This window comes from Diadema antillarum, unplaced genomic scaffold, assembly GCF_040938485.1.
Source record: "Diadema antillarum isolate AM-2024a unplaced genomic scaffold, OU_Dant_1.0 seq00000581_RagTag, whole genome shotgun sequence".
Taxonomy (NCBI): domain Eukaryota; kingdom Metazoa; phylum Echinodermata; class Echinoidea; order Diadematoida; family Diadematidae; genus Diadema; species Diadema antillarum.
Genome location: NW_027271515.1, coordinates 1,547,654 through 1,565,621, shown reverse-complemented (window position 1 = coordinate 1,565,621; position 17,968 = coordinate 1,547,654). Strand labels below are relative to the sequence as shown.

The 17,968-nt window shown below is 39.6% G+C and overlaps 1 protein-coding gene across 1 annotated transcript in view; it reads left to right on the top strand.

Moving 5' to 3' along the window:
• LOC139735484 (glycine receptor subunit alpha-4-like) overlaps nucleotides 1-13,929 on the top strand; it is a 31,546-nt gene extending 17,617 nt beyond the window's left edge. The window contains exons 4-8 of the mRNA XM_071646239.1: nucleotides 8,095-8,177; nucleotides 9,702-9,842; nucleotides 11,106-11,341; nucleotides 12,844-12,981; nucleotides 13,444-13,929. Of these exons, the coding sequence (XP_071502340.1) occupies nucleotides 8,095-8,177; nucleotides 9,702-9,842; nucleotides 11,106-11,341; nucleotides 12,844-12,981; nucleotides 13,444-13,929 (1,084 nt within the window). The remainder of the gene's footprint in view (nucleotides 1-8,094; nucleotides 8,178-9,701; nucleotides 9,843-11,105; nucleotides 11,342-12,843; nucleotides 12,982-13,443) is intronic.
• Nucleotides 13,930-17,968: the final 4,039 nt, after the last annotated feature.

Sequence of the window (17,968 nt, the reverse complement as noted above, 5' to 3'; positions counted from 1 at the left end):
CTATACATATCAAGTCAGCAACCATGCAAATTGTAGAAGAAAAAAAACCCCTCTATCTGTGAAAAGTCGGGTTTGGGGATGACCGAGATAGTATGGATATAATACGCCTTCGCATTTTTTTTTTTACATGAGCCAAGTCCACAGATTTTATTTATAGCTGGAGTGTACTATGCTCCTTTGATGGGAATGATATTGGTGATAATTTTTTGGGAGGTTAGATTTCATAGGTGAAAGTTACTTGAAAGAAAGTCAGAATACGGGTAGATAATGTAAGAATTCTCATATATTCTACGATAATTTCATTCACAATGATTGCAAATGTAAGGCATGTAAGGTGAGGCTTCTGTTTTGGAAGAAATTACTTTGTTGTTGCGTGCCTGGGTACGACTGCGCCAATATTTCATTTGCATGATGCTAGTATTGTCTGTACTGATTGGATGCAACTTAATACACTCAAGGGGTTAGATTTTTCCTTCAACTTAACGGTATGATTTAGATCGTATGTTACTGTGACTGAGATTATGTATTCAGAAAATGTGGTGATCAAAAAATTATGAAATAATTTGCCATGACACAGACCTGTCGTAACGCTGCACTAACTGCGACCTTGATTTCAAAGTTGCTTTTGACACCCATGCAGCAGGACTCGGATGAAGTCACATTGGGAAGGGGTGAGTGTACGAAAAGAGGGGATGGGGGCTCTGTTTTTCAGGTAATCAGTCGGGTTTTCACTCCATTACAGCAGTCTTTTGTTACGTGACAAACCGCACTACCTACGTCATGTCCCGTCGCGTTCAACTTTTGGCGGTGATTCTTCTTACAGGGGTCTAGCGTTCATCCCTGGAATATGACCCCTTCTGTCGGTCGGGATATCTCGTGTCTGCGCAGCCTTTCAAGATATTATGATTGAAATCATCAAGTGGCGTTCCATACTTGTCACTTCCTCCCTCCTCCTCCCCCCCCCCCCCCCCCCCACCTTCACGGTCACATACATCAGTGAAACTTTACAATTTGTGCAGTTGAAGCGACAATGATTATTGTTCTTGCGGATTTCATCTTGTCCATATCAGGTCATCAATTTGCAAAATCATTTTCATCGATATCATTTTTAAATAATTTCGGGTCTTCTTACAAAATTTCGGTCGCGAAAAGTTTACCTGATATCATGCATATCTCAGACTTGTCGCCGGTGGGAACAAATCCGGTCTGCATTTCTTTGACTGCGGGAAAACCTAGCCGACCAAGCCTTTAGTCCCGAAGGCAAATTCTACACTGCACGGTCCTGTCAAAGAAAGTTAAAACACACACAATACCATTGTACGAATACACACAATTTTAATTTAACATGCCTACTCTCACCCACCCACACATACACGCACGCGCAAACAAATGTAGTCAGTACGGTTTTTTAGGGCTAATAGCCCATCATGAAGAATGATAAGAAACAGGCAAAAGCTGGCATTATAGACAGCAATGCACTGTGATAAATAACTCCATATCCTAATCACTGGTTCATAGCAAACAAAGAGAGTATGTGGAGTGCAGGAGCACAGCCTCGGACAAGATTTATGATTATGACGATAGGTGGCTATGATTTATGCACTCTGCACCTGAAGGATGTACACGTAACAATTTCAGTGATGTCACCTGCTAACATCTGGCAAGCTGTTCCATACACGTACTGCTGTGTGGATAAAAGTCCGACCAGTGAGTATGTATATATATATATATATCGGTGTATATATACATACATATATATATATATAAATATATATATATATATATATATATATATATATATATATGATACATACTACCACTACTACTACTACTACTACTACTACTACTAATAATAATAATAATAATAATGTGTGTGTACATATATATATACGTGCATACATACATACTGTTTGTGTGCGTGTTTGTGTGTGTGTGTCTTTTGTGTGTGAGATTACTATGTTCACGTGCTGAAACTGAATCTGTTTTCTTTTTGTTTCGCTGAGGTCATAATATCCTTACAAAAATGGCTCATATTCTTTGCTAAGAAATCTCCCAGACGAAGATGCCCGCTGCCTTTCACAGACACAGACACAGACACACCACACAAACACACGCACACACAAATACCAAACAAACAAACATACACAGACCACACACACTTTAGTCCCCCTGTCAATGCATAGAGATGGAGGAAGATGCGAAAGGAAGATCCTTATATACTACCATCTCCCTCAACAAGGCAGATAGAAATAGGATGGGTGGTTCAGGACCAATCTACCACCAATTTAGAGGATGCGTGTATGTCCCACTTCATTACTTCACATTCTACTATCACTCTACTTGTATCATAAGGGACAAAAAACTGTGCCAATAGAATTTACGTTGAAAACACATACGCTATACTGAGGTACATTTCTCAGAAACAAATACAGCATATCTTATTTGGCATACCACTTTAATTTTCAGGCATGGTAGTCTCATCTTATCATGGTGAAGGTAGGTGATTAATGAGAAATCCCGGATCTGACGTTTTAAGGCGACAAAGATATCTTAGACCTGTGCATCCCCTGGTATAAAGCATAATAGAATTGTTAAAAAAAAAAAGAATAAGGGGTACAATAGTGGACGAGTTCTCATTTTCACTAATGGTGTTAGCGTGCGAGTGAACTTTTCTGTAAAGGGTCTTTTCCGTAAAGAAAATAAATATATGAAAACTGAGATCCCCCGCTACACTAGTCATCCAGAGGATATGCGGTACATTTTTTGGAAACATAACGAGGTTATGTCTTATTAGCCGACAGGCGTACGCAAGTGACGTGAAACGAAAAGATCCATGATCAGAGGAGACAGTTCGTACAGCGCGTTTTCTTTTTCTCCTCAAAAGCAGATATTTGGCTTAATTCCATCCAAGATGTGCTGGGGATTTCACGGGATTATACAGATTCAAGTCTGTCGATCCATTGTACAACTTCTACTCGCTATTTCATCTGAGTTCGCTGGCAAAATCCTGCCTTTGTTATTTGATTAGAAGAGGTTATAGAACCATCCAATTACATTGGATTTATCGCAGACATGTCACACTAATGAAATTTTGTAGAAATTGTATTTGGACTGCCATCTTTTTTCCGCTATTATTGAGGAATGTGAACCTGTACGCCAAAAGGTACGGAAGAGCAATTTTCTTCTCCATTAGCTTTCCTCTTATTTCGTGAAAAATCTCTTATTTCTTACACTTTATTTCTTTCTTTCTTTCTTCTTGTCCTTTAATCGCTTGTTCTTCTATTTTTCCCCTAATTTTTTTTTCAGTGTTTTATTGTCCCCAATTAGCATACTGTTTTTATCAGCCTCTAACCGGATTCAAGAGAATATGCCTCAAAGAGGCGCATACACTTTCCCTCAAATTACGACTCTGATTGAAGGATGACCCACTTTCAATACTGTTAATCGTGTTTACCGTTTAAGTTCTGTCTTAGCCAGTAGACCTCATGAGAATTCGTATTCTCACACTTTTTGATGTAAGAACTAAAAGCCACATCACCACTTCAAGTGTGAAGCCGAGCCGTCGATAAATGAGGGCATCTTTATGAACCACCATCCATCTTGTGGTCTCGTGGGACGATCAGGGCTGGTGATCAACCCGAGGCTGCTATTGTGGTCAGATCTGGCTGGACATGCTGAGCCATATATAGCTATAAGTAGACAAATACAATCTGTGTATGCTACGCATATGGGAAAAAGAACACTGATTGTGTCAAGTACTGTGGTTTATCTAGATACATGTGTAAAGTATCGATGGTTTCGTATCGTGCCAAGGATGCTATAGTCGTCTTGCTTCAGTAACCTTGACGTTCATAATAACATCTCAGGAAGATACCGTGTCCGTTCACGTGATGATTAAGCAATGGGGTCCTGAGTGAATGCTGCTTTGGATATTCTTTCATCATTAAACTGGAATCTCTACATCTAATTTACACAAATTAACAAGAAATTTACAAACATCAATTTACCGATTTGAGAGAGCATCAGGGTCCATATTCACCTAAAATCAGAAATGTATAGCCAATCAAAGAATCAGACATGAATAATCAGAAAACTAAGGTGCCGTTGAAAACATCAAGCCTATACGGATATAAATTTATGTAAGAAGGATTCAAACAAATTAAAAGATTCAACTTTTTAACATAACAATAACACACAGTATGAAACCCCGTAAATGTTTTTTTCAGTGAATAGATGAGCTATGAAGCTGGAAGGTGATGCTTTCATTCGTTGCATGAGTGATTTAATTTCAGCTGACAGAAAAGTTCAAATATGTGCTGGAAATGAAAGGCAAGATCCTTTACATGGGCTAGAGTGATGTAAAATCCTCGAGCATTAAATTCTGTTATCTATTTTGAATACTGAAGTATTTCGGATGATTAACATGCCGTGTTCTGGAGATCTTTTAAATGTACCACCGGAATGTTGGACAGCGGCAGGGACTTATGATGTAGATAGACTTTACCTTTAGTCGTTTTTTTAGTAGACACGATCAAGTCTCCAAGAAGCGATCTCCCTCTCTGACTTGGATTGATTGATACACCGACCAATGTCACGATCCAGCGAGTTTCAAATGGAACAGGCGACTGGTTTTCACCCTATCAATCAGAGACTGACAACCCACTTCCTTTTCGTGGATCAAATCGAGCAATAAAGGGCGGGAAACGCAGTCATGCGATCATGTCGTCTGCTTGCAAGTAGCTCCGCAGAGGAGGGGGACTTTGTTTTAAGGGCTTAGCGATGTTGGCCTCAATATCTTTGACCATAAACTGAAACATTGTAAATGTGAAGAAGTTTTTGACTTTCACATTCGTTATATTCCCGATCTCTTGTGCTGTCGTTGGTGAGTGAAAATGAGTGCCGAAAGTCTGGCATAATGATTCATATTCTTTGAAAAAGTTTTGTTGAAATTGCGGAGGGATTTTTGTGCTATTCGCTTTACCGTCAAGACTGAGGATTATAAGACAGCACCCGACTTCCTGCAATCTTTTTTTACTGACTGAACGCAAAGTGCATTGCCACAAAAATACTTAAGTAAGACAGTAAAATACAAGCAAAAGAAGTCGGACAGACATCTGCATGTACACTAAGACAAACAACGTCAGACAGAAATACACACATCAACGCACACTCTCGCCAACACAGTACAGCGCCCTGTCTTGCTTACGTTCTTTTTTTTTTTCAAATACGAATCAATCCAGTCACATAGTGTACGCGAATTTTAGCTACCACATAGCATGTGTGTTTGGCTCGCTGTAACAGTAGGGCCTATGTCCATCCATACACATAGTCATATCAACATCTATTTCATGAAATTCATTCATTTCCTATCTTGTCATTGTTCGTGTGTTCTCACCCACGGCACTTCATTGTTCCCTGGTTTACTTCAATTTGCATACTCGTTATTACTTCCTTCTTGTTTATTAATGGGGTGAATCCTCAGCGGATGGAATACAGTGGTCATGACAACATGTCCCAGTGAATATATGTGTTTCCTGATCTTGTCTGTATGATGAATGGGGCTAATACACCACCTAATGACATGGAACCTTTTCTTTTTAAGCTGCTTTCTGGCTGTCGTGGAAAAGATTTGGCTTTTATTCCCTTACAGTGTGAAATTAAGAGAACATGGCTGAGAGAACGCGAATGGCGCGCAATATTGGGATCTGGACTAGGGCAATCACGGGCAACGGAAGCGCGCTAGATTAAACAGGGTTTGGAGCACTTTTCGCAGCTCCTATTTCCGTCTTCTCTATACCGACTGCAATAGGACCTCTTGAAATGAATTATAGGGAGTGCGCATCCCCTCCCCCCGCCCCCATCTAAAAAAAAAGAAATCGCCCTCAAAGATCTTTTTTACAAGTTTTTCAAAAGTTCCTCATTGATTGTGTCGTCACCAGAGTTAAAGGGGTGCACGTCACGAGAGCGGCACCCACGAGTCATACGCACATGAGTTCGACACTAAGCAAACAAGGCCCACGAGACCGGCACATTAAGTCCCGTGTTGTATCTGTCGAACTCTTGGGCTGTTTTTACCTAGTGTCGAACTCATGGGCTGTATGACTCGTGAGCTGTATGACTCATGGACCATTTCTTAATGTCGAACTAGTGGGCTGTATGACTCGTGGGTGTCGGTCTCGTGGGATGACCCCACTTAAAGGCTGGTATAACTCGAAATCCAGCCAAAGATAAGACAGATTTTCGTTGTTGGAAAATATCCGACTCTCAGAATGAAGAGTGTGACCAGATTGTTTCATATATACACGAAGAGAAATTGTATTTCAAGGACAGAAGCACCTTTTTGAGGGGGCTGTCTGTCAATGAATAATCATTTGTTTCGAAGTGCTATTTGATATATTGAGACGCGTCGGTTAAGATTGTTGTAGGGTGCATGAGGATACTATAAACCCACATCTCCCGAAACCGTACCACCATGGACTCACACACACACACACACACACACACACACACACGTTTTAAGAGTACTATGCACAGTACAATATCAAGTTGACCTCCCCCTCCCCCCCCCCCCCCCAAAAAAAAAAGAAAAGAAAAGAAAAGGAGAGCAGCCTTAAATACGTAAATTCGCAGTTACAGTCCACACCTGAACGGCAACACCCGAATTTCTTTAGATATCCCTTGGTTGCCGTTTTATTGCTCTTCCTCTGGCAATGTGGTTTTTTTTTCACTCTGTGTACAGATTTCTAGCTCAAATGAAGACAGATATGATACGATGACTGCGAATCGACATCAAAGACTGTATATTGATGGGAACCTTGATGAAAGTTGCGCTTAAAGTGCGCTCAGTGCTCATTGGTCGTTTATCTTTCCATCAGGTCAAAGGTTAATGTTGCAGGCCAGTATTGACGCTGTTTTCTCCCTGTACATGAACGAGCACTGAATCACAACGCTCGTAACTTTGCAAAAGTCGCTCTTGTACTATATAGTTCTGCATTTTCGTAAGGAATTTTCTTTCAGAAATATAAGACGAGGATCCGGGTAATATCTACAATACTCTTTCCATGAGATTTCATCCAAACTTCAAACAAATGAATTTGGATTAAACTTCTCGATGTCTTTGCAAGCATGATAATCTTTAGTCACCCACGATACTCATAAGCTATTCTGTGATCCTATATGAATCAAACACTTATGTCATAGAATACCTATCCTCTGTCAGAGCAATTTATCTGTTGTTTTCTTTTTTTCGAAGTTGCAGTTTTTGGGATAAATGTCAGGGTGTAAAATAATCAGAGCAATATGTTAACCACAACGACAGCCACAACCACAGATGTCGCTAGAAATATAGTACCGGTACGCTTTTTATTAAAATCTTGCATAAATAATCGCTGTTTATTTACGTCGATGAAGAGCAATTTGTCAATCAGTTACAGTACACTCCTGTTTTTGCTTCCATTTACCTCTCTCGGACGACGACCATTTGTCATGGTAGCTGGCATTTGCATCATTTTCTGAGGAGACAATTCCGAAATTTCAAAACATAAGAGTTGCGAATACAATTTTTTTGGAGCGATTTCACTTTAAAAAAAATCGTTTTTAGAACGATTCCACTTCGTCAACATTATTGTCAATCAAATCATGGTTTAACATTGTTGGACGAGAACCACGTGTGCTATGACAGATTTGTTTTTAAATTAATTGCCACCCTTTGTACAGATCATTCTGTACAATTAATATTCTCTTACTTTCATTCAGCATGCCTTGTCTGCCGCGGACTATTCAACGTAGAAATGTCGGAATTTTAAAGCCTTGACATTTTGTTCCAAGTTCATCATGTCACTGCCGGCAACCAGCGACAGCCTGGTGGTGGTATCGCTGCCCGGAAAGCAGTATAGATGACAGATTCGAATCCTATTGGTTCCTCTTTAGGACATGTTTGTTAAAATGTAAATAAGCAGTTGCGATCTTACAAAAATATTTGTACTGAGGGAGACTACTGTTAAAGATTCTCTCATAGCACATCTTCTCTTTATTAAAAACCAAAGCTTGCGCTAAAAATGATGTGACTTCTGATCTTTGGTTTCTCCTTCCCAGACTGACGCTGGTTCTTTCATGTCGAATGAACTTTGAGACGTTTCCTCTAGACAAGCAGAGATGCAAGACAGTCATCGAAAGCTGTAAGAACACCCAACCAATCGGGGTCATCCCACAAGACCGACACCCATGAGTCATACAGCCCTTGAGTTCTACAGCCCACGAGATCGACACTAGGCAAATAAAGCCCATGAGATCGACACTGGGTAAAAAAGCCCACGATTTCGACAGATTGGATACAACACGGGGTTTAATGTGTCGGTCTCGTGGGCTTTGTTTGCTTAGTATCGAACTCATGGGCTGTATGACTCGTGGGCCATATAACTCGTAGGCTGTATGACTCGTGGGTGTCGGTGTCGTGACGTGCACCCGACCAATCAGTTCCATACTCCCTCATTTTTCCTTTCCATATGCATGTTGGGTTGTTGGATAAAAACTTTTTCTAGTCGTAGAAATGACAGAAGCCGTGGATTATATTGATGAATCCAATTTCCACGATGGAATCAAGTTAATGATTTTACTGGTAGGATCGTTCCGTAGATGTGTCATTGAGACTATTTTCAAGCACAAAGAACGCAAGGAAATAAGATGTTGAGTGTAACTCAGAAAACGGAACTGAAGAAGATAGATGGTGGAGTTCAGGCCAATTTTTCATCGTTTCGGAGACACGCCTCATACTAGCTAGGATGAAATTCCTCAGTCAAATATAGTTAACGTCTGCATTTGTTAGAGAACATGAAGATACTTCTGAAAAATGGTCGATAGAATTTGCAGCACATGCCGTCGATTTGATTTGATTTTTATTTATTCCAACACGGTAAAAAGAGTACTATCAGCTTTAAAGCTGCTTCTTTTTTTTTTTTTTTAGCAAGGCAATGCGTAAGAATTTACAAAACTGAATCAAGAAAGAAGAGTAACAGATACAAGCATAAAAATGATTAAACAAAACATAATTAATGACATACAAATGAGCAAAATCAAAGTTAGAAGAGATATGACTATTCATTCCAATATTTAGATTTTTCATTCATTTTCAAATTGTTAATTGCTTCGTGGACACTGTGAATGTATAGATAGTTATACATCTTTTGAAGACGTTGATTACGCATTGATTGAAGTATTTATAGTCGGTTAAATATTTTACATGAAGTAACTTAACATGAGATAACTGTGATCATGACTATTTCAATAATTCGTTGCATCTCATTCACTGTATCTCATCATGTATACGAAGAAAGAAATTCGTGAGTGACGTACATGCGACAAGTTATTTGTTTTACAGGCGTGATCTCATTATGTTTTAGCACTTACATTTGTTATCCGTGATACATCCAAATTGTAGTGGGTTTCTATTTTGAAAGCTAAGTTCATACCTTTATAGCTAAGTGTATACTTAGCTTTCAAACTCACTACAATTTGGATGTATCGTGGATAACAAATAATGTGCTAAAACTTCTAGAATTATTGAGGAAAATGTTAGCGTTCTCTTTTGCGCTGCATTCATCATCAGTTAAATGGCTAAATCCACACACTCATCAAAATGGCAGATCATTATTTCAAGGCTCTAATCCACGGTTTTCCGCTGACGATTCGTCTGTATTCCACAGATCAAAGCACTGACGATGAGCTCACCCTCGAGTGGAAGGAGCCATTCGCCGTCCAGATCAACTCCAGAATCATGTTACCACAGTTTAGTCTTCTCCCAGACATTGATCACGGCCCGTGCTCGGATACTTTTTACACAACAGGTACTTAACTCTGATATACGGTAAACCTAGCGTTACTTGTATTGCTTCTTCAGGTTTTTATCTTCTGTTGTATGTCCAACCTTATTTCTTAAGTATTTCTTGTTGCCTATACATTCATATCGTGTTTATTTGCCCTTGTTTTGTAGTTTATATTTTTCTCTTGTTTCTGTCCTGTCTGTCCTGTTTTGAATATAAGAAAGTCTAAGTTTTACGCCGATTGCATCAGTTGTCCACTGTATACGAGCACTGTATTTTAGTGGACCCCTGATTTCCTTTCTCAGAACATGGATAATGTAACAAATCTGATTGGAAACTATATGTATACATGCTTAAAATTCGTTAATTACCTCTAATTTTCATCACACAGTTAACCATTGTGCTCCAGATCATTTGCAATTTCATTAGGCTGTGTAATGCTCTGTTGAAGAAAAAGTTAAAATAAGAATTGAATTAGATGAATAATTGAATTAAAGTACCAAATATATTGGATTGATTTCTCAAAAGGATCTCTTATCAGTTCAGTGAAATGCATGATCCCTCTACGTGTGCGTGGAAAGCTACGAGTAGCAAACATTGCCCTTATTGTAAGGCCCTCAATACGTTTATGTGAAATTGTTCACAGCATTTGCCGTTTGTAAAGGTACACATAAAATAGATTAAAACTCTGTTCATTCAAACACCCTGTATTTTCTTAGGTTTGTCTTGTTACCATATTCACACCCGGGTATATAGACATTAGCGATGCTAACTCTACTGACAGTTGAAATATGGTATGAAACCTCTAATGCTGTAAAATATTTATTACGATAATCCAAATGATTATACACAATTAATTTAGAGCGATGGACAATATCTGATAATTAGATGCGTGCATTTAAGACAATATTCGTTTCCTTTTCCACATCAAAGCGTTCACAAAAGTCTCTGCTTTGGAGGGAGAACATAAGTTTTTAGACGCTTGATACTTTTTGCGAGTTCTGAGACAGATCAGTACACAGACAACAACTGCAATCAAAACTACTAGTAACTGTTTCAATACCCTAGAAAATAACAACAATTATCATAGAATTATATTCTGGGTTCAATACAGAGTTGATTGACAAATTTGCCGTCCGAGATCGTATTTCTTTGCCTCACCTTACAACATACGCTATTAACCGAGAATTCTCGCTGCTGCTTCTAAAAGTATTAACCACTTGGCCTGTACATTGAGTGAAAGTTTGAGTAACAGTCAAACTGATTTGCTCTCTCCTGACTTGGTAGGAAATTTCTCCTGCATCGAGTTCTCCTTCCTGCTCATCCGGGAACTTACCTTCTATGTGGTCCAAGCCTACATGCCTACCGCCCTCCTGGTCATCATCAGCTGGGTGTCCTTCTGGATTGACATCAGCCAGGCCGCTGCTAGGGTGTCGCTAGGCGTGACCACTATCCTCACCATGACAACTACCACCACTGGTTACGCGGGCTTCGCTGGTCTTCCAAAAGTCTCCTACACTAAGGTGGGACATGGTGATAGGGTTTACTCGACTCATAAAGCTAGGGATATAAACTCATATTTCAGTAGGTGATTCCCTAGATGAAAACAAAATATTTTCTGTCGTCTGCGAAATCAATCCGAATATTGATACATGCATTAATTTTCGTCATAATAGAACAAATGCATGAATTTTCATACATCATACGACTTTTTCTTGTATAGGTATTTGGATCCAATTGGCATGCTTACAGATCATCTTGTCTATCTATATATACATTTGAAGTTGGAATCTAATGCTTTATACATTATAAATATATATATATATATATATATATATATATATATATATATAAACATATATATTACAATCTTGAAACTGGAGGGTATATGGCTTATCGTTCGTCAGTGACTTCTTTCACTTCTCTCTTTTTTTTCCGGAGTCGTGAAATAATCCGAACATTTATATTGTCCTGTTAATAATCGAGTAAATTGAAATGTCGCATTAGAATGAAAGCAAGTACAGTGCTATTGCAGAAAAGACAACGCCCTTCTGGAACTTGTTATGATATAATGAAAACCGGTAAAATTAAACGGCGTAAAATATTAACGCCCTAAGGTAGAGTGTTGGAAAAATTAATATTGACAACTGACGGTTATGGCGTCGTCCCGTCTTGCGTAGTTTTGGCGATCCCTCGTTTACGCCTCATCTGGCAAGTGAGCACCAATCAAACACCTCGGCAGTCGTTTTCATGGCCACAGGCAGAGAAATAAATGGTTTTTCGTACGAGAACGAGCAGTGACCTGTTGTTTTCATTTTTCCTCGAGAGGGGGCGCTGTTGGCAAAAATCGAGCGCGGGCACGGTAATTAACTTGGTCAAGGGATTCGGATTTGCATTTTCGTCTGAGAAAGATCAGTCAAGAATTACTCTTACCATGCTTACTGCACTTTACCAAGCATGTGAAATTTATCATTTAATACTGGGGTGGATCCAGGAATTCCGTTAAGAGGGGGCGCCTTTACAAAATATTGGGGGGGGGGGGGGCGCCCGGTGCTCTCCCCCCGCTGGATCCGCCAGAGGAGAAGAAGCAAAATGTAAATTGTCGCCAATAACCCGAGGGAAATTGTGGGCATTTGCGAATCTAGCTGTCTGGTTTCTTTTTGTGTGTGCGTGCGTGAATCATATGGTTATATGTCAATATCCAGATCATTCCTATTTTCCTATCTTCAAGGTACAAATATTCGATCACTACCTAGATATCAAGCTAAGGTTTGTGAAAATGAAAAACAGTTAAAATCTAAATAAGGTGTATTATGGAGTAGATTAAGCTGCCTTAGTTTTGAGCTTTACGAAATTCTCTGTTTTTTATTTAAATCTGTGTCATCTATTTCGTTTTATTTCTGTAGGCTGGACAGAGAGTAGGGCCAGATTATACGTACTCGTTTTCATCTCTCTTTCTCTCTCTCCTTCTCTGCATAATGCACTTACACAATCACATTTACATACATACAACACACAAATACAGGCTATCGATATCTGGTTCGATGCTTGTTTAGCCTTCGCCATAGCCAGCTTGTTCGAATATTCGGTGGTTCACTATTTGTGGACCAGAGACAGAACGGAACGACAGCGGCAAAAAGTCATGAGAAAAGCCAACAGAAAGGTAAGTATAATATGAGATGACGAATGTTGATCTAGTCTACAAAATTATTGCGCACTTTGATACCCATACATCCCATTAACGAAAAGTTTGTAGCATTTTCATTATACAGTTCCCACTTTCTTTTTGTTAGACATGTGATGCTTGATAGAGAATGCTATAGGTCACGTACTTATCTTTTGATCATGGCTCTCAACCAGGGAACCTGTACATCACCACTGCTATGACATGATGTTACATAATACCTGTTCTAACACGGAATGTTGGAACCCAAACCATGAATCGAGAAAATCGATAGTGGTCTTGATAATGCAGGTAACCGTTGTATGTGTTCCTCAGACGGAATTTACCGACACCATTGTCTGTATAGGCTCCAAGCCTGATCAAGATTTGAACATTTCTTCAAGACCAAGGGTGCCTATGTTTATATCGACTTCTTTTACCTCTACTTATTTTTCCCTACAGTTCAAATTTCCCGGTTTGTGTATCAGTGGCAATGAGGCTGAGTCACCAATCCACCAACATCGAAGCCACAACATCAGCAACACGGGCAGAACCGACTTCATAGTTGCCATCGACGAAAACAAACCATACCCCGACAACCGCTACAACAAGTACAACTACGGAGCCACCTACCGACCCGTAAGGACGTCGAACTACCGCACAAGCTACGAAGGCGAAACGAGGTCGGATGTCCGCGACGATGATGTGGAGAACGGTCTCGCACCAGGAGTTAGCGGGGAGCGAGCTGGGCGAAGGGAGGGACACGTCCCGGGAGAGAAGGAGCATCCCGTTCTCTTTGGACTCTTCTCCTCTCAGAAGAGAAATTCAAAACTCCTGGCTCTCCGAATCGACCAGCTGGCCCGAGTCATGTTCCCCTTAACTTTCCTCATCTTCTGCGTCACGTATTGGAGCTACTACCTGAACATCCGCTCCTACACCATCTTATGATACTGCCGGAGAACAGATCCCGCGCGCGCCAAATCGTCTGCGATCGAAGCCGGTGGAGGCCATGGGAAGGACGCCCCGAACAACTATAAGCAGCATGCCGTCGCAACAAAACCTAAACCTAAATCGTTTGCTTTGGAAACTGTATGCAAACCCGCCAGACATGAATGGACAGAAACTTTATGTTTTTCTGCTGCAGTAATTCTGAGTTTTAAAAATGTTTCGGGAGTACTGCACAAACGCCAAATTATCTCCTAGAATAGATCTAGACCCACTGTAAAGTAAACTGCGAAATTCAAAACTAACGCGCGAATCCTCGGCAAATAAATTGAGAAAAGAAATGTGACACTGTGATGATATTGGACCTGTTTTGTGAATAAAATTCTTCCTATCGACGTTGGTTGTGCCACGTTTCCAGGAGACCTTCTGTTCGGAATCATTCCACCATCTGAGACGGTCTGTGTTGCTGATCCGATCGATGCATTCGATGGCTAGTCAGACATGTCAGAATTGTCAATCGCTGTACCTGCTAGTAATCATTCTGTCTGTGCTTAATGTGAACTACACGGCATTGGTGACCTTCTTCACATTTTGAATTTAACATGACTTCTAAGCGAGAATAAACGACGAGATCAAGACAGCTTGTTCGCCTTCGAAAAGCCGTGAGAAAGTGAACTACAAGCCCATTATATTTTGTTTTGTTTTTTCTGCATTACTACTATAACCATATGAAAATACGGAAGAGAGAGATGATACGCTGAATCAAGGAAGCAGACGGAGAGAGCAAATAAAGATTGCAGTATAAAGTTATTGAAAACTGCAGACGGATTGCCGTCTTGGGAGTGGATATGAAACAAATGTTTCCATGCTCCTTGCAAACTCCTAGATTCTAAGACATTTCTGATATGTTTTCCACAGTAGCTCTCAAGTCTTGCGTTCAGACCATTGAAAGCGACCCACAAGCGTGCTATTCCCTGCTTTCTCAAAATTATCATGCTGGTTTGTGAAGAATGTTTAGTGCTCGTCGACAACCTGTGTCAGCCAACTTGTTTTGAAGAGAAAAGCGTGAGCGCGTTTCACATCACCAACATCGAGCATCAAAACAATGCTTTCTAAGGACAATATCATATCTGAAATGACACTCTTTTAAAAAAAGGTAAATTAGAGGATTACGGATACGTTTAAAGTCTGAAGGAGACGTCACATTTCTGTTGGGGTATTGTTTTTATCGTTTGAAGTACTTACTGAAAGGGTTTTAATAAAAGTATGCCAGCAAGTGACATATTAGGGAGAAACAAAGCGACAAAAATGTAAAAATGGACAACGGTGGTAAAGTGTTCCATGTTAAAGTGGGCCGCTCAGACATGAAATGGTGAAATTCTTGTTCTGTGTATAGTCTGTGGATAACCCTCGTAATTTTTAAGAATGCCCTGAAATAAAAATCAATTATTTCCTCACATCAATAGGGTCTACATCAGCTCGATGACTAAATACGAAAATCAGAAATACATGTATCTGCCTCGAGCTTAAATTGCACGCTCCTCGACCCCGCTTTATTATGTTCACACTTCATGTTGTACAGTTGTTGTTCTGTCTTTCCTTCTCATGTACTTTCTTTATCCCCCTCTCAGTCTCTGCCTTTCTATGCCTTCATCTCATTTGTTTTTTCTTTCATTTAAACTATACGTAATAGCATAGTTTCTGTGTACGGATATTTTTAATCAATACATGTTTGTTTACAGGCCGGTAGCCAGACACTGCTAGGGGGTACGTCGGGTGCTGCACGCGACCCCCCTCCAAAAAAAGAGAAAAAAATATGAAAGGTAAAAAGGTCTACTTTTTCGAAAGAACATGTTATTGTGTTGATAAGCCTCAAGATAATGATTCTTTTTTTTTAAATCACATATACGCACTACGTTATAACAGTGTCGTTACAACGGGACGCGCTGTATTGTTTGTTTGTTTGTTTTGTTTTGTTTTTGCTTTTTGGTTTTTATTGCTCTGGAGCTGAAGGTAAATAGCTATTATACGGCCTCTGATAAAATGATATCATTATTTTTCCATATACGACTGAAGATGCTTATGAAAATGCAGAGAAAATGTTTTTCCACCATGCTCCATTATATTTTACTTGAGACAGAGTAACTGCATGATTGATTTAATGAATTTTATGTGTATTTTTTTACATGTACATTTCATGAACGTGACACCGGTTGCTGGTATCCGATTCACGCTGGACGAAATTAGGAGTAATCTCTATATTTTTACGGTTTGCCGAGTCAAGAATGGCATAGTGTGCGAGCGTGAAATTTGTCAGTCGTATTAACTGAGTCGGATATCATACAGCCCGCCCTCACCGACGTGTTTTGAGGCTGCGGGGAAGAAAATATGTGGAAGTGTCTATATAGTCACTTATTTTCTGCTTGATATTGTGTATACATGATCGATCGAGCACTCTATTATAAACAGTGCGAATTACATACTCAAATATGCAAAACAGATTTCTCCTGAGATTTGTGTAATGAAGCATTCGTTTCCAGAAAAGCAGAAAGGCGAGAGATGAGGGGTATGTTGATATTGTGTGTTAAAGGGTTAAAGTTCGTAATTCCGGTTTATTATTCCGAAGGTATGATATTCCTTAGGTTTCTTAATTCAGAAAAAGATTTGTTATTCCGAAGGTTCGTCAATCCATAGAATGAAGTAAGGTTCGTGATTCCGAAGGTTCGTTAATCCGAAAACGAAACAAGGTTCGTTAGTATGCACTTTTTTACTCATTATTATTTTCGGATTAAAGTGTAACAACGGAATAACGAACCTCTTTTTTTCTTTTCATTTTTCGATAATGAACCTTCGGAATAACGAACCTCATTTCATTCTCAGATTAACGAACCTCCGGAATAACGCCACATAATTATGTTCAGATTGACGAACCCTTTTTCACTTCGGTACTGACGATCATCTAGGTATAGGGAGTGTCTTACGGAATGACGAACCTTGGGAATAACGAACCTCATTTCTCGGTTTAACCGTGGTTTAACGAATCTTCGGAATATCGAACATCACCCGTTAATTTAAAAAAAAATGGTTTACTTGGTTGATACGTACATCCGGTGAAACTCTCACAGTATAGATGAGACGACTATACTTCTGTGGACCACTGCTTGCTGGCAGTAGTCTTGTTAACATGATTCAAGACTTTTTTAAAGGTAATTTGGGAAGATAGGAGAGGGGTGTTAGCGGATGTCATTCATCTTGTTCGCGGAGTCAATGGCGTGTTTTCTCGGACGATCTTAAGCTGTATGGGTGATATTTTTGCAGTGAAGAGTTTATTTTTACCTTTACAATATCTTCCGGAACTGCTGTATCAGTTTATTTCAGCTTGGTGGACGTTATCATATTACAATATCATAATATCTTATGTCATGCAATGTATCGCTTGATATTTCATCACATAGGCCTACTTTTTTTTAAAATTACATATAGTCTCTCGTTTGGTAATGTATAGAGAGGTTTACGTGCAACTGATGCACTCTGGATGTAGCATCATGTACGGTACATGTATCAGACATCCAATTCGATACAGGACGATGCGATCAAGAGTGTCCATTAAATCTGCTTGGTCAGTGCATTTCCAATGAGAAAACTTTTAGTCACTGACAGATGCAATTCATGCGGGACAGACCCAGTCCACTAAGGTGACAGATTTATAGTTCGTGACGAACGTGCAGCCCTAGACGCGTGCTTATAGGCCTACATGTAACGGCAAAGACTGGGCCTCTTAACATGGGCGGCATTGGCTTGTGTGGATCGAGCTCAGTAAATGACGATTTTATAATCCTTCGTTATACTTTTACTCCTTTACAAATGCTTCCCCCAAATATCCGAATGCGAGTAATGCTGACGATTCAAAAGAGATAGCGTTCACAGATTGAATATTATAATCCGCTCTTCTTCTTCTTCTTCTTGTTTTTTCTTCTTTTTCACGAGTGTCCGTGAGAAGAAGAAGAAGAAGAAGAAGCAGAAGAAGAAGAATGAAAAATAG